This window comes from Xiphophorus couchianus, chromosome 5 (genome assembly GCF_001444195.1).
Source record: "Xiphophorus couchianus chromosome 5, X_couchianus-1.0, whole genome shotgun sequence".
In the NCBI taxonomy this organism is placed as follows: Eukaryota; Metazoa; Chordata; class Actinopteri; order Cyprinodontiformes; family Poeciliidae; genus Xiphophorus; species Xiphophorus couchianus.
Genome location: NC_040232.1, coordinates 33,834,264 through 33,856,073, shown reverse-complemented (window position 1 = coordinate 33,856,073; position 21,810 = coordinate 33,834,264). Strand labels below are relative to the sequence as shown.

At 39.6% G+C, this 21,810-nt stretch overlaps 1 protein-coding gene and 2 long non-coding RNA genes across 4 annotated transcripts in view; 1 reads left to right on the top strand and 2 right to left on the bottom strand.

Annotated features, from left to right (window-relative positions):
- Positions 1-5,649, bottom strand: part of LOC114144424 (B-cell receptor CD22-like) — a 12,035-nt gene extending 6,386 nt beyond the window's left edge. The window contains exons 1-6 of the mRNA XM_028017211.1: positions 5,054-5,649; positions 2,416-2,772; positions 2,081-2,299; positions 1,061-1,327; positions 383-640; positions 43-297 (exon numbers count right to left, since the gene is read on the bottom strand). Of these exons, the coding sequence (XP_027873012.1) occupies positions 43-297; positions 383-640; positions 1,061-1,327; positions 2,081-2,299; positions 2,416-2,772; positions 5,054-5,105 (1,408 nt within the window). The 5' untranslated portion in view covers positions 5,106-5,649. The remainder of the gene's footprint in view (positions 1-42; positions 298-382; positions 641-1,060; positions 1,328-2,080; positions 2,300-2,415; positions 2,773-5,053) is intronic.
- Positions 1-17,144, top strand: part of LOC114144428 (uncharacterized) — a 22,382-nt gene extending 5,238 nt beyond the window's left edge. The window contains exon 3 of the long non-coding RNA XR_003595491.1: positions 17,038-17,144. This is a non-coding gene — a long non-coding RNA (uncharacterized LOC114144428). The remainder of the gene's footprint in view (positions 1-17,037) is intronic.
- LOC114144427 (uncharacterized) lies at positions 9,129-21,810 on the bottom strand. 2 transcript variants are annotated; one of them, XR_003595489.1, is made up of 7 exons: positions 21,473-21,810; positions 18,835-19,191; positions 18,500-18,718; positions 17,481-17,746; positions 16,886-17,146; positions 10,071-10,149; positions 9,129-9,969 (listed from the first exon to the last, which is right to left on the bottom strand). It is a non-coding gene; the product is annotated as an uncharacterized LOC114144427 (long non-coding RNA). The 2 variants fall into 2 exon arrangements; XR_003595490.1 differs by lacking the exon at positions 16,886-17,146.

Genomic DNA, 21,810 nt, shown 5'->3' with positions numbered 1-21,810 from the left:
AGATAATAAGTGGAAAACATTCTTTAATGTGCGACTGCGTACATTTAACATCAACATTGACTGTTGAGTTGTTTTGTCCCATGCTGTTTATGGCTGTACAGTAATATTGCCCAGAATCCATCGACTTGATGGAGTCGAAGGTGAGATTTTTATTTGATTCCAGGAGTTTGTTGTCTTTTTCCTTGTACCAGGTGTAGTTAGCTGCTGGATTAGCATCACTGCTGCAGGTCAGAATCACTGGGTTTCCCTCCTTGATCTCTCCTGAAGGAGTTATGGACACAGAGACGTTTGGGGCATCTGACAAAAACAATAAGTAGACATTTAATAAGCATGAATGAAATGGAAATACATCCTGATATAAAAATAAAAGAAGAAAACTTACAGAGAACATCAAGAAACCGAGATGAAGAGTTACATTCTCCATGCAGGTTCTGAGCCTTGCAAGAGTAGCTTCCTCTGTGCTCAGAGCTGACAGCGAGGACATAAAAAACCTCAGACCCATTAGCAATGATTTTATTCTCCTTGTACCAGGTGTAGTTAGCTGCTGGGTTAGCATCACTAGTACAGGTCAGAGTCACTGGGTTTCCCTCCTCTACTGCTCCAGAGGGGTTCACTGACACAGAACAGTTCTTTGGACCGTCTGAGTGAGGAAACAAAATGATAGCCTGATGTTTGGTTTGTATGTTTCAGACTATATTATAGGATCTATTAAAAGTCTATATCTGATTTTCTAAACTTGTTACCCATTAAATGAAAGAATAAAACTTAGTCTGACTGTCTAATCTACAAACAGACAATTTTCTGTTTTAATCTGAAAATTAAAAAATCAGACAGGAAAATCTGAGGGCCACACTTGAAACCTAAAAACATTTTCAACTTCCTGTCATGACTTTCTGATTATTATTCAAGCTAGGAGAATTACATCTTCAAGAATTAATTCTTGCAAAAATACCTTTTGACAAATCTTTTGTGAAAAGGTTAAAAAAAATATTGAACCTTCAAACGGTTCAACCTTTGATTCTAAAGAACCAACAGTAAGTCTCTATTGTATTCTACTCACATTTCACATTAATATCGATACTTGGAGACGTCCGGCTCCCAAGGTCATTTCCAGCTGCACAGTAATACCTCCCAGAATCAGAGACCTGGATGGAGCTGAAGACTAGTTGTATTTCTGTGCTGACAAGTTGACCATGTTGATCTTCATTCACCCTGTAAATGTTGTATTTAGCTGCTGGATTAGCATCACTGCTGCAGGTCAGAGTCACTTTAGAGCCTTCAACAGTTTCTGAGGGGTTCACTGACAGAACGATGGTCTGTGGAGCATCTGGAGAAAACGTGAGAATAAAACTTCAGATGAAGCTCATGACTTTGCAACTTGAAGCTCAGAATCCCAAATATCAATAAATTTATAAAAATGTAGAGATAAGTGAACTAAACTTGTGGCATCGCATTTGAAATTTAGCAACAACTGTGAGCATTTATGTAAATGTAATTTATTGGTTTCTTAATTTCAAAGCTTTTTTACACATTATTGTAATGAGATATTTATGTGCTGCATTTTGAGGTAAGAGATTATTGTAATTTGAAATGTGACTGTAACATTGCAAAATTTAGAAAAAGTGAATCACTGTGAAAACTTTCAGGCTGCACTGAGAATCTGATGGAAAATATGTGGAAAGAGCAACAGATTAGGGTGATGGGAAAGAGGCTCTCCAATGTCAAAGATTTGCAACTTATTACCAGAGATAAATAATCAAGCTAACACTGGAGATGAGTGAAAGGTTTGTGCCAATACAGGATTTATTGCTGTCACCTCGTAGAAGAAAGAAGAATATAAATTGATTTTGATATATTTTTGTAGATAAAAGCAGAGGCTTTTTTTTTCCAAACAGAAATTGCAAAAATTTACAATGTTTTGAACTTTTGAGAGATGCCTGTCAAATCAGTAACCATAACACATTTCTTGGTTGAATTAAAATATTTTTAGATCTAAACCTGCCAGGTGAATTAATAGTTTTTTTGTTGAACTAAATACTTTAAATATTTTCATCAGACAAATACAGAGATACAAACTTACACACTGCAGGAGATGAAACATCCTCATGTCCTCTTATTGCACACTGATATCTGTGTGTGGTATTAAATGAGGACAGGACCAAATTATTGTTATTTTCTTTGTTTGCTTTCCCATCCTCCAGCCAGACGTAGGAAACTGGAGGATCCAGCTGACAGTCAGTGTGACATGTCAGCTGGATCCTGATTGGATCATTTAATCTTTTTACCTTCACCTGTAGATCTATGTGGACAAAAAAGTTATAATTTTATGAAAATCACACAAGCAGATTTATTTAGAGGTTAAACTGTAATATTTGCAACATCTTAAAACCAAATGACTTAAATTGCAACTGTTACCTCTGACAGATAAAGAGACTCCAGGTGAACCCATGTATTTTCCACCTGGATGGTCTGATATGAACCTGAACTTGTACTCTTTTGAGTCAGTTTGTCTCACATTAAAGATCTTCAGAGAGCAGAAAGTCTTTGTGCAATTGTATTCCACACGACCTGAATAATCTGGGTCGTCTTTCAGATCCACAAAATCTCCATTAATCACTTTTGTAAACCAAAATGTTTTCTCTATAACAATATATTTGTTTTCGTATTTGTCTGGGTAAATATAGTTGCAGCTCATTTCCACCGTCGATCCTTTTAGGGCACAAATGGAGGAACGACTATAAGTCACTCCCCAACCATTCTGACCACAAACATCTGGAAGAAAAAAGACATTAAATAAACATTAAGTAGACTGTTTATGTAAACATATTTTAATGAATCTGAAATACATTTTAAAAATGATGATATCTATCAACTAAAAGCTTTTAACACTTGAAGAATCTCGAGTCTCGTCTACAAAGTGTGAAACACAAAACATTTATGTGCTCTTGACTTTCCACACAAAGTTCAAATCAATAATCAAAGTTAATATCAATAATAAACTAACAGTGAATGTTTATGAAACCATAAGGCGATTCTTTCTACACCTTTCAACTTGTTGCTGCCACCTAGAAAGAAAACTGGAAAACTGTTAATATTGTAAAACAACGACTGTACTCTTCATGATGAACAATTAATGTATCAATATATTGTAATATCATCAGTGCTTATTAACAATAATCATCTAGGGCCAGTCCAAGGTTTCATGGGCCTAAAGCAGAATTGACCTTGTGGCCCCTCGTCCTGTGAATTACATCACCATCATTAACAGGATTCAGTTCAGATCTGGTGGAGAGAGTCGAGTTTAACTGGCTGAATATAAAAGCAATCACAGATTATTGGTTATTAATTGACGAGATGATTAGTGAACAAACTGAACTCAAAGACAAAAAATGTTTAAAACTTCAAGCCTCAAATTGTAACTCCCTGTAATTCCTTGAAATCTTATGTTAAATGGTACACTATATTAAATTGGTTAATCTAATAATGTTGAAAGTATAGAAAACATCTTAATGGTGATTCCTAACCTCAATAAACTAATAGAACAATTTTAGATTCATTGTTTATGTTTTGGCCTCTATTTTAGCCTCAGATTGTCTCTGGCATCATCCATGTGGTGTAAAATAATAACAGCAGCTTTATCGTTATAATTATCAATATTATTATAGATGCATCAATGTAAAGCTGAAGAAAGTCTGATGAGGTGATTTACAGTCAGTGGTTCAGTTCTGTGTCTGGAGCTGCAGACGGTGTTTCGACATGATGAGTCTCTTGTTGCTGTTTTCTTTCAAGATCTGACCACAAAGTGACTGTCAGATTAATCCAGGCTGAACAAGTAAACAACATGCTGGCTGTTCAGGATTTAATATCCAATCATATTTTATTGATCCCCACAAAATGTGAATGGGAGCCAAATTGATCAGATTACCTAAAGATTCAGTTGAACTGGCCCAAAGTTGAAGCCAGTTTGCAGTGAACTCTTTCCACCAAGATCCTGACTGAGTTTACAGCAGCGATGTGAAGAAACAGGCTGCTGTCATTCTGTCTCTGGAGCCTGTTTAGATTTATTTACTGGAGTTTCTTCTTATAAATGTTTTTTCTTGTAAACTCTGTGTTTTCATATCCCTCATTTAGACATTTGTCTAAAACGTCCCTCCCAGTAAAAGTTCCTCTTCTACGCTGAAGGAAACCACACGACTTATTTCTGTCTCTCTGTGTGAACTGAGGAGTCTGTTCTTCCATTAGCTGTGTTACGATGTTCAGAGTAAATGTGTTCACTCCTGTGCACATTATCACTTCATCTTGCTTTGTTTTCTGGATTTAAACATTCATCACGATTTAGTAGGAAATCCTTGCAAGTTTTTGCAAAAGTACAAAAGTGAAGCATCAGGTTCTAAAATGATCTTAGTTTGGCCTCAAGGGGACAAAAACATAACGTATATTACCCCATCTGTATATTTGTCAAACTAAGATGAACATTTCTTATTTATCTTGAATGTACATGTAACACTGACTTTTACTTGTGACTTATTCATGTTCTTCAAAAAGCATTAAATGATTTACTTTTCCCAAAAGAATTCAACAACATTAATAATTTTAGCTGAAAATGTTTTCATCGTGTCGTTTCTTCATTAAGCTCCTTGCAACACGACAAAGATCTAATCTAAAATGTGAAACGTTTAGAGGAAGCTCATGCAGTGAATTTTAAAGGTGTTTGACTTTAATCATCCATCCAGTCAGAGCTTTTAAAATATTAGCAAAGACGACCGACATAAATAAAATCTATCTTTGGAATTGTCTAAAAATATATATATATAAAAATAATCTCTCAGGACTTTTTAAAGATTTAAAAAAGTATTTTCATATTATTTATAACCTTTATTCATGCTTATCTTTACAAAACACACATTAATAAATATATTGTAAGCAATACATATTTTTCCCCTTAAATCATTTTGTCTAGACGCTTTAAATTCTGATTTCTTTCCTACTTCATAAAACCTGAAATCCAAATGCAGGCTGTTTGAGGTGGAAGATAAAGTTTCCTGCTCATTACCTGCTGCCATGAGAAGGACGATAACTCCACGGATCGCTGCTGAGAAACTCATAGCTGCTCCTTTCTTCTCTTTAAATGAACTAAGAAGGCAGAAACTCTACTTTAGTCTGCAGTGCAAAGTAACAGGAAGTTATTTTTCCACAGAACTTTATGCAAATGGCATAAAGAAGTTGTTGACGATGAGCTCAGTTTCCTTCCTCTTGTCATCTGAAGGTGTGAGCAGCTAATGACAGAACATGATGGCAGCAGATGAGCTGTTGAAAAACAGGAACACTTAAAATATTCAGCTGTGTAATTCAACATTGATGTAGAGAAAACAGGAAATGACTTAAGTTCAGTTTTTATAGTTGAACAATGTTTTTTGTTTTTAAATGGATTTCTCTAAAGTCATTCTTTATGTGGCCCAAATTGTGTAGGATTTTAAAAGCAGAAATCTTATCAATGGGAAGTTAAAAATAGAAAATAAAACACGGTTCAGCAGAGAAACATTTTGGATAAAGCATGATGCAGCTGAAATAGTTTTGCTCTGACTTGACGTGGATAAAAGTTTGTCTGAGTTGTAGCACAAGGAAATAGGAAGTTGTGGATCCAGGAAGTTCCTAAGAAGAGCGTCAGAAGGCAGGAGAAACATCAGATGTGATCACTAACTGCTCTGATATCAGTATTTCTAATAATGATACAGTTTGAAAAAAGTGTGAGGAAAAAAAATGATGTTGCAGATATTGATGTCCTTTTACTCACTGAATTTTATTTAAATATAATTTGGTCTGGATGGCAACTAAATATTACGCCGTTTTCCCCGTCAGTCATTGTTGCTATTGTTACAGTTTAACATGCTCTGCTGAGAAATACTCTTCTTTTATTGGTCACATAGATCCTCATTCTGGTGTGCTGCTGCCCTCTCCCGGTCATATTCTGTATTGCAACCATCTTCTACTGTTCATGACTCAACATGAAGCAGAACATGACCCTGAAGTGGAATGAAAGTGGCATGTTTTTTTTTTTTATCATTTAACGCTAAAAATATATTTTTTAAATTATTGCTATTTCTAATCTGCTCCTTTTACTACAGCAACCCTCAATAACAGCTCTTGTGTAAATTTCAATTAAAAAGATAAGAGTCATAGTTCCATCCTTACTTACAAAGTTTATTTAAAGCGAATTATAAACCAGCTTAAAAAGTTGCATAAAAAGTGAAAGACCCAGATTGAAAAGGTCACGTCACACAGGAAACAGGATTCCTCCATTGCCATAGAGGGCGCTATAGAGACAGAGAATGTAATGCCTTAGACTGCACTGGATGCCACCACCAAGGAGGAAAACACACTGGAAAATCCCAGCTGCAGAGAAAATACAGAAAACAAATGTTAGAAATGACGATTCCTATCTCTGCTCCCACAAATCCCCAAATCTGAGCCATCAGACCAACCAGCCACGGATATGGCAGGCAGTTTTAACATGTAATCAGTTTCCTCTGACTATCTGGAATGTGATTACCAGGGGCACAACTACATATTTTTGAGGTGGATGCGAACACATTATCGGCGGCCCCCGCCACCCATTTCATACAGCTTTCCTCCCTTAGTCATGCACTTACAAAATACAGCAGTCATATTATGGAATTTCTTTTATGGTTCATGTTATATCAGGTGATCGTTTCAATAAGAAGTTCACTATCAATAGTCTTACCTAGGCGTAAGCGAGATGCCATTTCTTTCCACATCATATAAGCGCTCATGTGAGAACTACTGGTTTCATGGTGCTTCAGTGTTTTTGAAAGACATCGCCAGTTATTACACCTCGCCACAAGGCATGTGTCAGGAACTCTAGCTTCACCAGAAAGCTTACATGCAAAACAATAGACCCTGTTAGTATTTTTGGAATACAGTAACCAATCTCGTTCAACGTTCTCTCCATTAGACAGTAAACGAAAACAGTATGCTTTGGAAAAACACCTCTTACTCTTCTCTGATCTTGGATATGGACCATCAGAAACTTTCTGTGGGCCACTTTCAACCATGTACTGCCTAAATGTGTCCCCCGTTTTGTGTGGTAAAGGCCATTCAGATGGATCTTCTGAATAAAGCCTTGCCTCAGCCCTCTCCTCTGCAGCTCTCTGCTCCTCTTCATCATCATCTGGTCCTCTCTGCTTCTCTCCCTCATCTGCACCTTTCTGTTCCGCATTCTCCTTTGTGGTGGTTGACTCACCAAGTCTGCCTGCACTAATTTTCCCAAAAAAGAACACAATGAAAGATGGTCATCAGAAATTCCAACCATCATGGTATATAGGTTTTTGTTGCCTCCCTAATGTAATTATTCCTACCTGATGTCATCACTTGTCTCTTCTATCACTGACCTCATGTCTGTCTCCTTAACCCCTTGTCTGTGGCATTCTCCACTAAATCATATGGTCAAAAAAAGCATTATATATTAGTTGTAAAACTTAATACAGTTTTTAAAACTGTTTAAACATTATTGCTTGGGATTAAGTAGCTGTTCCCTCACTTCCACCTAATATTAGACCAACCTGATTCCCTGATTCTTCCTCTGTCATGTTCTCTTCTTTCTCTCCATCCTCACAGCTGAATGACATTCATTTTGTGTTAAGTAGGTTTAAAAAAATACAGCAGTCAAACCACAATAAAAATAAATCCTTAAATTTAAATGATCTCCTTGTTGGATAACAGTTACTGACTGGACATTGCATCTGATCTGACTTATCAGATACATCACAGCACCACTGTAGTGATACTGAATAAAACATTTAAACTGCCCCCCTGGCCAAAAAGGTTGAATCTTATATCTCCTCTCTACAAATTCATTTAAAATATGTTAAATTCTGGTGTCATTTAAGATGTACTTCAATTGCACAAATAGCTTGATTAAAAAAAAAAAACACCCACACACATAAAAATAATAATAATAATAATAATAGCAGCTTTCCTGAAGCCAGCAGACTCTCTTCTCTGGTTGCTTAATAAAAACTAACCAGATCCAAACTCCCGGTGATGCATAAAACAAATATTAGCAGAGCTAGTTTCTGTAGCAGAGCTAGTTTCTGTAGCAGAGCTAGTTTCTGTAGCAGAGTGTTTAGCAGATGTTACTAACCGATCAGGCGATAAACACAGAACAGAGACAGACGGCGTCCAGCTCAACCTGCTGCCGTCTGATTACCTGCAACAAAACAAAGCAACTTTATGGAAACATGGAAGGAGAATCAAAGTCAAGAAGTTGGGTCACATACCAGCTCCGGTCCAGATGAAGACACAGGAAGAGAAACACGACAGGATGACCAATAAAAGTTTATCTATTCTAAATGAAGGCTTCAGAGAAACTGGAATGAGACTGGAGCCTGTAGTAGAGGGAGGTGAACGGGGCGGGAAGGGAGGGCTCAGGTTTCCACTACTTGGAGTTTTTGGTGGGTGGCATCAATCCGCTGTGCAAGTGGACTCCGACCCGGGTCTGTTTTATGGATCTGTAAGAAGTGAACGTACAGCCGGATCGGAACCGGTCCAGAATCAGTTTGCTGTCTGACCATGAGTCCAGTCTGCTAATGGAGGATAACTGCCTCGTTAGCAAGCATGTGTTATGGTGAGTTATATGCAGGACCTTAACTAGGTTTTTGGATCAAAGAATGTATTTATTTCTGGTGACTAATGTTGAATTTGAAGGCTATAAGAGGCTTCTGGACAAAACAGTGACTTGTTGCAGAGTGTGCAGAGCATTGTAAGCAAACAAAGATGTAAAAAAACAAAGAGCTCTCAGTATCTGAGACTCGAGAACTACTGTTCATGATAAAGAGATATTCAAAAGAATCGGACTGTTCGTGAACGTCACATATTTTCATTAGAAAACAGCTTATTCCAGTTTTGCCAGACTGGTTCCCTTTAAGTCAGCCCTACTTTGTACCACTATGGGTCCCACAGTGACTCCAGGAGGGGCTTTAACTAAACCACTTCTAAACCTCAGCATGTGCTTTTAAATAATTACAAGTTTCAGGAATCAGAAACTTGTATTATAAACTGAAGGAGGCTGACCAAACAAAAACTCCCAGATATAACAGTTTGATTATGAAAAGAAAAATGAAGGTTTATTAAAGCAAAAATGCAGATATAAAAACAGCAACACTTCAAAACAAACTTTAATTAAAGCAACAACCAACAAAACCATATTTTTATCAACGTTCTAAGCTTTAATATGAGCAGATAAGCATGACCAACATATAATTAGGGATTAGATATGAAGATATTAAAATACAGTAGGAGAGTACAGTCTCTGCAGGTGTTGATGCTGCGCTCTGTTACAACCTTATATGGACTTCCTCTCTGCTTCTTCTGGTTTCACTCCAACCGTCTCCTTGGTTACGGGTCGTGGTAAACTGGGTTCATGACTCCTCCATGGTTGACCTTGACTGGTTCCAGGTGAATCTTCTCTGTGACCTCTGCTGGACGTGAACTGAAGCAGCTGCATCCAAATAGTCTGAAGGACAGAGGGCTGACCTCTGACCTTTCAGCTTCTTTATGCAGCACAAGCTGATATTATCGTGATTCTTTAACATTTCATAACAGTTTACAATTCTTCTCACTACTTGCTGTCTTTATAACTCAGAGACTCAATATGTACAAACAGTATTTATTTTTTGTTATTTTTATGGTTATATTTTTGCAAATAAATTTTTTACCCTCATTTTGGTGAAATGTAGCACCTCATACTTCTAGTTTTTCCTGTCTGACTTTTTTATGTACAGTAATTGAATGACAACAATGCACCAAAAGCAGATTGGTTAATTACAGATCAATGCATTGATCAATAATCGATCAATCCATACTCACTCTGTGATCTCAATAGCATTTCTCATCTCCATCATTTCTACAGGATCAGATCGTTTTGTGGGTTTTTTCATAGTTTTCAGGGTTCTGGATAAAAAACAAAAAATACAAAAACAAAAGTTTCAAAATGCAGAAAATCAAGAACATAAACATTTGACCCAACTGATGAAATGTTCATACAGATTTACCTTCTAAACGTAATCAGGACAAGCATAGAAATCAGGATCAATAGAGCCAACCTGCAGGTGATCGTTGATATTGGTTGACCTAAAATATTAGAAGAAACAAGGATATTAATATTAATCTGATATTGATCCAACAAATGAGTCTTCCTGGAAGACAAGTCTTCAAGATTTCCTTAACAAAGTTCATTGTCCATGTCTTCAAATTATTATTATTGCTTTGTTTGTTTAGTTACTTGCAAGCTAATCCAGTCATTTGAATTCAATCTGGAGAGACTCAGACGGAAAAAACAGCGATTAAAAAGGTTTATTGACATGCATGAATTTAAAGTTCTTTGGCGCTCGGGCCCCGGCTGAGGACATTGAGCTGTGAATTGCGATAAGCTCGGATGAGCATTCCCGATGTAGGTTAGGAATGTCATCCCCCAAAAAGGAGGCTGAGGCCGGGGCCGAGGCCGGGGAATTAGTATCAGGGTCAGAGAGTAATGTGGGGGAGCTACGCTAGCTCGAGGCTTACAGACTTACAGACTTGAGGAGATCGTAGTAGGTGATGTTACTGTGATAGGGGTAAATTATGAAGCTGATGGATAACGGTCAGCGGGGGATGCCGCTAGGCGTGTATTGGCGAGATGCTGGTAGATGAAAGACACTGGGATGGTGCGAGGTATGAAATGGCGGGATGTGGGTAGATGGAGGCCAGCTGGGGATGCCGCTATGCATGAAATGGCTGGATGCTGGTAGATGTGGGCCAGCTGGGGACGCCGCTATGCATGAAATGACTGGATGCTGGTAGATGTGGGCCAGCTGGGGACGCCGCTATGCATGAAATGACTGGATGCTGGTAGATGTAGGCCAGCTGGGGATGCCGCTATGCGTGAAATGACTGAATGCTGGTAGATGAAGGCCAGCTGGGGACGCCGCTATGCGTGAAATGACTGAATGCTGGTAGATGAAGGCCAGCTGGGGACGCCGCTGTGCATGAAAAGACTGGATGCTGGTAGATGAAGGCCAGCTGGGGACGCCGCTGTGCATGAAAAGACTGGATGCTGGTAGATGTGGGCTAACTTGGGGGCGCCGCTATGATGAAATGGCAGGATGTTGATAGATGAAGGTCGACTGGGGAAATGTGGTGATGCTATGAAATAGTATGTCAATTAGAAATAATATCCCCCCAAAATGAAAGCTGAGGCTGGGGCCGAAGCTGGGAGTTAGAGACTGGGAGAGTGAGAAAAGGCCGGGAGCTACGCCAACTAGGGGCTTGCGGGCTGGGACCTTAAGGAGTCTATACAGGGTGACGTTACTGATGGTAGGGGAAAATGATAAAAAGCCAGTGGATGAAGGTCAGCTGGAGACATAGATGGGCGTGGAATGGCAGGGTGCTCATAGAGTAGACCTGCTGAAATGATGATTTAGCTGTAGGAAAGAGATCAGCTGCGTGGTACTGAGATAGCGAGAAAAGGATGGGAGAGGGAATAGATTAGTACGTAAGAAGATAGCTGCCTGCTACTGGAGGTGAGATGCTAGAACCAGGATTAGATTCGCAGGGTGACGTTAGAGGATGCGAGCAAGATATGGGGACATTCTGGAATGAAACTTAAAATAGGGGAGTGAAGGACAACGGGGAAAGATGAGCATAACATCTGCTGGATGAGAGTATGCACTTTGCGTGAGGTTAACCAACCACCACCAGTCAATTGCGCAGTGCGAGTCGGGCACTGAGGGAAGCTATGAAGACGGAGACGAGATACGTAAAATTATATGAAGAGAATGCTGAAGATGAGCATGGAGCTGTGGCGTAAGGTCGAGAGAATACCTTGAATACTGGTTAAACGTGATCTAAAGAGTTGAATAATGTCGTATATAAATTATGGCCTCAAGATTGAGAGAATGCAGGGGCTTGGAATGATGGGCGAGCGTGAAGAGGAAGCTAAGACTGGAAATGGGGATGAGAAACTGAGGAACTATAGGGAATAAAATTACGGTGCGAGGCGTGGATGAGGGTTTGAAATAGATTATTTTGTCTAGTAGCTGGACTGGAGTGAACAAGGGCTGGGAGATATAGCTTATCAGCGAGAGTGTTAGAATGGCAGGATGCTGGAAGATGAAGGCCAGCTGGGGAAGCGAGAGTGTTCGAATGGCGGGATGATAGTAGATGAAGGCCAGATCTGCAATAAGCGGAGGTGATTAGAATGATTAGTGGCAATTAAATTGATTAATGGCTAATGATGGCGAGGAAAATGGTGGAGATTCGGCTTTGCGGGTCAAACATGATAGCTTATGGCGGAGAGCGGCGATGTGGGGACGCTTACAGAAATGACCCCTCGGGAAACAAGCTACAGAAGTGGAACAGGCTTCATAGAATGCTGAGGACTCGAGCTGCTGAAATGGAGGTTGGAGCTGAACCGGCTGCATGGGGGTTCCCCCTCGAAAGGGTCATGCAGGACAGGCTGGATAGAATGAGAAAATTAGAGAGGAGGTGCTGTCCTATACTCCCAGCGATAAGGAGGTGCTGGCTTCACCCCCATGGGGGTTGAGAATATGGGCGATAATGAATTTTTTTTTTTTTTTATAAACCGAAGATGTGCAAAGCTTTTGCACTTGTGAAACGTACCATGCGAACTAACTTGACTTGGACCTAAGCAATGATGTTGGAGGTTCTGTTCCTCCGGATGGGGCCTTGGCTTCAGAACAGCTGCGAGTGCTGGTAGTTCGTTGCTAACGGGCGGCAAGGGTGGCTTGTAGGTGCCTTATGATAATTGGCTCGGAAGAGGGACTGGAACGAATGCGCTAGTGAAACCTGGGAAAGCTAGAGGATAGGCTGCATGGACTTGGAAATGACAGGATGGCCTGGGAATAGCATGCGAATTCGGACAATTGTCTGGTGAGAGATGAAGCTTAGAAGCGCCAGCAGGGACATGAGCTTGAAATGTCGGCATACGAGGCAGTTTACTGTTGGCGGGCCACGGTTAAGCAAGTTATCAGGGGGCATGGACTTATTTGGGGGGCAAAATGAATCCACGTGGCTGAACGTAGGTAACGGCTCGGTAGCCGCGGGCTACTTGTTAACAGGCTTAAGATGCTGTAATATTAGCAGAGCATCATTTATCTGTCGATACCTGCATCCGACAGCATTGCTCAACTTGGTCGGTTACTTTGGGGGAAAACTTAGCAGGGTTCTGCGTTTGTGGCATGATTATAATGGACATACACAGCTCTGCGCAGCAGCAGCAGGTCTCTTTCGCTGCCGCACCGGTGTAATTCCAGCAAGCATCTCAGAGTTCAAGTTGCGTTTGAGGGCGGCTCGGGAAACAGGTTACGACATTTAATGGATTAAACAGTTTTAACTGCTGAAAGTGACGGGGACACGGATATGGGAAGTGCGGGAGCCCCTATAGTATCAAATCAACATAGGAATGACGGAGAATTGGCCGTTCTGGGGTGGAAACAGGCAGCTTCCGGTTCAGGGGGTGGGGATGGGCACTGCTTTCTCTGGGCAGGCAATACACTCCGAAGCTCACCTGTACCATTGGGCCTGGCGGGGAAGCAGGTAAACTCTTGAGACCAAGGATAAACCCAGAAAACGACTTAGACAATCCTAAAACTTAAGCCAAGAAAAAGGGGGCACTTTGTTAAAAGGCCAGGTGCTCAAATCCTGACAACGGCATGCAAAATGTTGAGGGTTTTTTTTTTTTTTTGGTTATAGTGCGCATCCCGCTCAGTAATGTCAATGGGGGCGTGACGTACTGTCACGCGGTTAAAGACGGCGGGTGCACGATTTAAGATAATCACTGTGAAGCAGAGAAATGAATGCGGTAACCATGACAGGCCATGAACGGCTCTACGTAGCTGGGTGCGCATGTGTCTACTGTTTTATGAATGAATAATCCCGCTGTGCGGATAAACGTGACCAAACACGAACGCTGGCTTGAGAGGGGCCGAGAAAAGGAGCAGGAAGTCCAGTGCGGGCATAATAAAGTTAGAGGAGGAATATATGGGGCTTGATAACGGAGGCTACTACTGAGGGCGGGAAGCTGTAGAAAAGAGGTTGGCGATCCACCTTGGGTCACGCTGGGAGGGATGCCACTATTTACTAATTCATTTATGCATTCATGCAATTAAAAGCTCTGAAGCACTTGAACCGCGCCCGGATGGATCATGCAAAATGGGCCTGCAAGTTCGGGAAGGGGATAGACTAAGTTCCGCGTTTCCTAACGTTGCAAACATGAATGAGACAAGTGAGGCTACGTCTTACCCTGAAAGCCCGAGGCGGGCGTAGCGTGGGAAATCCGAAGGGAGGCGCTGATGACCGGGCTGCCAGCAGCTATGCGGAAGTGAGTGAAGCTGTTGAAGTGGCCGAACCAGAGCAGGGAACCGGTGGAAAGGCGATGTGGTGAACGCGGTGGAAAGATGATGAACGACGAGCTGGGAGGGTGACGGAGATCGGTGCGGCGAGACCTTGGCGGGCCGGCCAGGGCCTGAGGCGGAGAAAGATGGCCCAGGGATGAAGACAGTGGGATTATGTGGCCGCTTGCCAGAGACAGGCCGTGGAGTGGGTGGCGCGGGAGCAAGGGACGGTGGATCCCGGTCAGGCGAGAGAGCAGCGGCAGAAGCTGCTTAGAATTAATGAGGCCGGGAGGAATACTTCTTCCATCTGAGGAGCGACTGAGGGAAAGAAGGGGCCGAGCAAGCGGCTTTTATGAGGGACATTAGAGGTGGAAGGGCGAGCAATCACGGAGAAAAGGATCTGGTGAGATAACTGGCTGGGAGCTGAGGCGTGCGGCTGAACAGGTTGAGCGCAGCTGGAAAGCGGAAGATGCCATGGATGGAGGTCCTTATCAACTGGGCCTTGGTCGGTGATTGGACGTGACGTGGCTTGGTCCAGCGTTGATAGGTCGGCGGTGATGAGCGGGACGCGCCGATTGGATGATGCGGGTGGGGCTAAAGAGTCTTCCAGTTTGAATTTGCGCCTAGGCTTCATTTCTTGCTATGAAATGTGATAAATTAGTAAATTTCTAATCATTAATCTCTGGCTTCCTCTCTATTGATATTAGAGAAAAAATATGTTTTTGTTTTGTTTGTTTTTTGAATGATTTGCGGTTTCACCTCTAAAATACTTTAGACAGAAGATGGAGACTATGTAGACTTCAGGCTTAAATAAAGTAAAATCAAAACAATTAGTTGACTGTTTTATCCTAACGTAAAGGAGTCAACTTTACCTTTGACTGGGCCAAGAAAACACTGGATTACTGGAAATGATAAAAAGACTTAATCTTGTATGTTGCTTCATCAATAACATCTAATAGTTAAATTTGTTCAGGCAACGTAAATAATTAATTAATGTACCGTATTTTCCGCACTATAAGGCGCACCTAAAAACCTTCAATTTTCTCAAAAGCCGAGAGTGCGCCTTATACACTGCCTGGCCAAAAAAAAAGTCGCCACCAAAAAATGGTCACACTCTAATATTTTGTTAAACCGCCTTTAGCTTTGATTACAGCCCGCATTCGCTGTGGCATTGTTTCAATAAGCTTCTGCAGTGTCACAAGATTTATTTCCATCCAGTGTTGCATTAATCTTTCACCAAGATCTTGTATTGATGATGGGAGAGTCTGACCACTGCGCAAAGCCTTCTCCAGCACATCCCAAAGATTCTCAATGGGGTTAAGGTCTGGACTCTGTGGTGGCCAATCCATGTGTGAAAAAGATGTCTCATGCTCCCTGAACCACTCTTTCACAATGTGAGCCCGATGAATCCTGGCATTGTCATCTTGGAATATGCCCGTTCCATTTGGGAAGACAAAATCCATTGATGGAATAACCTGGTCATTCAGTATATTCAGGTAGTCAGCTGACCTCATTCTTTGGGCCACAATGTTGCTGAACCTAGACCTGACCAACTGCAGCAACCCCAGATCATAGCACTGCCCCCACAGGCTTGTGCAGTAGGCACTAGGCATGATGGGTGCATCACTTCACCTGCCTCTCTTCTTACCCTGATGCGCCCATCACTCTGGAACAGGGTAAATCTGGACTCATCAGACCACATGACCCTCTTCCATTCCTCCAGAGTCCAATCTTTATGCTCCCTAGCAAACTGAAGCCTTTTTTTCTGGTTAGCCTTACTGATTAGAGGTTTTCTTACGGCTACACAGCTGTTCAATCCCAACCCCTTGAGTTCCCTTCGCATTGTGCGTGTGGAAATGCTTTTGCGTTCACAATTAAACATACTCCTGAGTTCTGCTGTTGTTTTTCTTCGATTTGATTTGACCAAACGTTTAAGTAATCACCCATCACGATCATTCAGGATTTTTTTCCGACCACATTTCTTCCTGGAAGACGATGGTTCCCCACCATCCTTCCAGTTTTTAATGATGCGTTGGACAGTTCTTAACCCAATTCTAGTAGTTTCTGCAATCTCCTTAGATGTTTTCTCTGCTTGATGCATGCCAATGATTTGACCCTTCTTAAACAGACTAACGTCTTTTCCACGACCACAGGATATGTCTTTTGCCATGGTTGTTTAAGAAATGAGGAGTTACTCATTGCATCAGCTGGGGTTAAATAACTTGTTGCCAGCTGAAAGATAATCGCCTATGCAGTACTTATCCAATAGGAGGCTTGTACCTATTTGCTTAGTTAAATCCAGGTGGCGAGTTTTTTTTTGGCCAGGCAGTATATATATATATATATATATATATGTATATATATATATACATACATGTATATATATATATATATATATATATATATATATATATATATATATATATATATATATATATATATATATACTGATACACACATATAGGAGAAATATTTACCTGGCACAACAGTCACAGATACAGAGGTGTTATGATGTCCTATCTTGTTCTGGACTTTACAGTAATAGTTCCCACTGTGTTCATTTTGTATGTTGGTGATGGTGAAGTTTTCTCCTGAATCTTTTTGTGCCTTCTCTCCCTCCTTGTACCAGGTGTAGTTAGCTGCTGGGTTAGCATCACTGCTACATGTCAGAGTCACGGAGCTACCCACCACGATGTCACCAAACGGACTCTGAGACACTGAAGGAGATCTGGGAGCATCTGTAAGAAAAAGTAGGAGTTGTGTTTGTTACTTTTATAATAATGTCAAAATATAAAGTTAATAAGTGGAAGACATTCTTTAATGTGCTACTAGTTAGCTGCTGGGTTAGCATCACTGCTGCAGGTCAGAGTCCAGATGTCCAGACTCAACTTCCTGTCATGACTTTCTGATTATTATTCAAGCTAGGAGAATTACATCTTCAAGAATTAATTCTTGCAAAAATACCTTTTGACAAATCTTTTGTGAAAAGGTTAAAAAAAATATTGAACCTTCAAACGGTTCAACCTTTGATTCTAAAGAACCAACAGTAAGTCTCTATTGTATTCTACTCACATTTCACATTAATATCGATACTTGGAGACGTCCGGCTCCCAAGGTCATTTCCAGCTGCACAGTAATACCTCCCAGAATCAGAGACCTGGATGGAGCTGAAGACTAGTTGTATTTCTGTGCTGACAAGTTGACCATGTTGATCTTCATTCACCCTGTAATGTTGTATTTAGCTGCTGGATTAGCATCACTGCTGCAGGTCAGAGTCACTTTAGAGCCTTCAACAGTTTCTGAGGGGTTCACTGACAGAACGATGGTCTGTGGAGCATCTGGAGAAAACGTGAGAATAAAACTTCAGATGAAGCTCATGACTTTGCAACTTGAAGCTCAGAATCCCAAATATCAATAAATTTATAAAAATGTAGAGATAAGTGAACTAAACTTGTGGCATCGCATTTGAAATTTAGCAACAACTGTGAGCATTTATGTAAATGTAATTTATTGGTTTCTTAATTTCAAAGCTTTTTTACACATTATTGTAATGAGATATTTATGTGCTGCATTTTGAGGTAAGAGATTATTGTAATTTGAAATGTGACTGTAACATTGCAAAATTTAGAAAAAGTGAATCACTGTGAAAACTTTCAGGCTGCACTGAGAATCTGATGGAAAATATGTGGAAAGAGCAACAGATTAGGGTGATGGGAAAGAGGCTCTCCAATGTCAAAGATTTGCAACTTATTACCAGAGATAAATAATCAAGCTAACACTGGAGATGAGTGAAAGGTTTGTGCCAATACAGGATTTATTGCTGTCACCTCGTAGAAGAAAGAAGAATATAAATTGATTTTGATATATTTTTGTAGATAAAAGCAGAGGCTTTTTTTTTCCAAACAGAAATTGCAAAAATTTACAATGTTTTGAACTTTTGAGAGATGCCTGTCAAATCAGTAACCATAACACATTTCTTGGTTGAATTAAAATATTTTTAGATCTAAACCTGCCAGGTGAATTAATAGTTTTTTTGTTGAACTAAATACTTTAAATATTTTCATCAGACAAATACAGAGATACAAACTTACACACTGCAGGAGATGAAACATCCTCATGTCCTCTTATTGCACACTGATATCTGTGTGTGGTATTAAATGAGGACAGGACCAAATTATTGTTATTTTCTTTGTTTGCTTTCCCATCCTCCAGCCAGACGTAGGAAACTGGAGGATCCAGCTGACAGTCAGTGTGACATGTCAGCTGGATCCTGATTGGATCATTTAATCTTTTTACCTTCACCTGTAGATCTATGTGGACAAAAAAGTTATAATTTTATGAAAATCACACAAGCAGATTTATTTAGAGGTTAAACTGTAATATTTGCAACATCTTAAAACCAAATGACTTAAATTGCAACTGTTACCTCTGACAGATAAAGAGACTCCAGGTGAACCCATGTATTTTCCACCTGGATGGTCTGATATGAACCTGAACTTGTACTCTTTTGAGTCAGTTTGTCTCACATTAAAGATCTTCAGAGAGCAGAAAGTCTTTGTGCAATTGTATTCCACACGACCTGAATAATCTGGGTCGTCTTTCAGATCCACAAAATCTCCATTAATCACTTTTGTAAACCAAAATGTTTTCTCTATAACAATATATTTGTTTTCGTATTTGTCTGGGTAAATATAGTTGCAGCTCATTTCCACCGTCGATCCTTTTAGGGCACAAATGGAGGAACGACTATAAGTCACTCCCCAACCATTCTGACCACAAACATCTGGAAGAAAAAAGACATTAAATAAACATTAAGTAGACTGTTTATGTAAACATATTTTAATGAATCTGAAATACATTTTAAAAATGATGATATCTATCAACTAAAAGCTTTTAACACTTGAAGAATCTCGAGTCTCGTCTACAAAGTGTGAAACACAAAACATTTATGTGCTCTTGACTTTCCACACAAAGTTCAAATCAATAATCAAAGTTAATATCAATAATAAACTAACAGTGAATGTTTATGAAACCATAAGGCGATTCTTTCTACACCTTTCAACTTGTTGCTGCCACCTAGAAAGAAAACTGGAAAACTGTTAATATTGTAAAACAACGACTGTACTCTTCATGATGAACAATTAATGTATCAATATATTGTAATATCATCAGTGCTTATTAACAATAATCATCTAGGGCCAGTCCAAGGTTTCATGGGCCTAAAGCAGAATTGACCTTGTGGCCCCTCGTCCTGTGAATTACATCACCATCATTAACAGGATTCAGTTCAGATCTGGTGGAGAGAGTCGAGTTTAACTGGCTGAATATAAAAGCAATCACAGATTATTGGTTATTAATTGACGAGATGATTAGTGAACAAACTGAACTCAAAGACAAAAAATGTTTAAAACTTCAAGCCTCAAATTGTAACTCCCTGTAATTCCTTGAAATCTTATGTTAAATGGTACACTATATTAAATTGGTTAATCTAATAATGTTGAAAGTATAGAAAACATCTTAATGGTGATTCCTAACCTCAATAAACTAATAGAACAATTTTAGATTCATTGTTTATGTTTTGGCCTCTATTTTAGCCTCAGATTGTCTCTGGCATCATCCATGTGGTGTAGAATAATAACAGCAGCTTTATCGTTATAATTATCAATATTATTATAGATGCATCAATGTAAAGCTGAAGAAAGTCTGATGAGGTGATTTACAGTCAGTGGTTCAGTTCTGTGTCTGGAGCTGCAGACGGTGTTTCGACATGATGAGTCTCTTGTTGCTGTTTTCTTTCAAGATCTGACCACAAAGTGACTGTCAGATTAATCCAGGCTGAACAAGTAAACAACATGCTGGCTGTTCAGGATTTAATATCCAATCATATTTTATTGATCCCCACAAAATGTGAATGGGAGCCAAATTGATCAGATTACCTAAAGATTCAGTTGAACTGGCCCAAAGTTGAAGCCAGTTTGCAGTGAACTCTTTCCACCAAGATCCTGACTGAGTTTACAGCAGCGATGTGAAGAAACAGGCTGCTGTCATTCTGTCTCTGGAGCCTGTTTAGATTTATTTACTGGAGTTTCTTCTTATAAATGTTTTTTCTTGTAAACTCTGTGTTTTCATATCCCTCATTTAGACATTTGTCTAAAACGTCCCTCCCAGTAAAAGTTCCTCTTCTACGCTGAAGGAAACCACACGACTTATTTCTGTCTCTCTGTGTGAACTGAGGAGTCTGTTCTTCCATTAGCTGTGTTACGATGTTCAGAGTAAATGTGTTCACTCCTGTGCACATTATCACTTCATCTTGCTTTGTTTTCTGGATTTAAACATTCATTACGATTTAGTAGGAAATTCTTGCAAGTTTTTGCAAAAGTACAAAAGTGAAGCATCAGGTTCTAAAATGATCTTAGTTTGGCCTCAAGGGGACAAAAACATAACGTATATTACCCCATCTGTATATTTGTCAAACTAAGATGAACATTTCTTATTTATCTTGAATGTACATGTAACACTGACTTTTACTTGTGACTTATTCATGTTCTTCAAAAAGCATTAAATGATTTACTTTTCCCAAAAGAATTCAACAACATTAATAATTTTAGCTGAAAATGTTTTCATCGTGTCGTTTCTTCATTAAGCTCCTTGCAACACGACAAAGATCTAATCTAAAATGTGAAACGTTTAGAGGAAGCTCATGCAGTGAATTTTAAAGGTGTTTGACTTTAATCATCCATCCAGTCAGAGCTTTTAAAATATTAGCAAAGACGACCGACATAAATAAAATCTATCTTTGGAATTGTCTAAAAATATATATATATAAAAATAATCTCTCAGGACTTTTTAAAGATTTAAAAAAGTATTTTCATATTATTTATAACCTTTATTCATGCTTATCTTTACAAAACACACATTAATAAATATATTGTAAGCAATACATATTTTTCCCCTTAAATCATTTTGTCTAGACGCTTTAAATTCTGATTTCTTTCCTACTTCATAAAACCTGAAATCCAAATGCAGGCTGTTTGAGGTGGAAGATAAAGTTTCCTGCTCATTACCTGCTGCCATGAGAAGGACGATAACTCCACGGATCGCTGCTGAGAAACTCATAGCTGCTCCTTTCTTCTCTTTAAATGAACTAAGAAGGCAGAAACTCTACTTTAGTCTGCAGTGCAAAGTAACAGGAAGTTATTTTTCCACAGAACTTTATGCAAATGGCATAAATAAGTTGTTGACGATGAGCTCAGTTTCCTTCCTCTTATCATCTGAAGGTGTGAGCAGCTAATGACAGAACATGATGGCAGCAGATGAGCTGTTGAAAAACAGGAACACTTAAAATATTCAGCTGTGTAATTCAACATTGATGTAGAGAAAACAGGAAATGACTTAAGTTCAG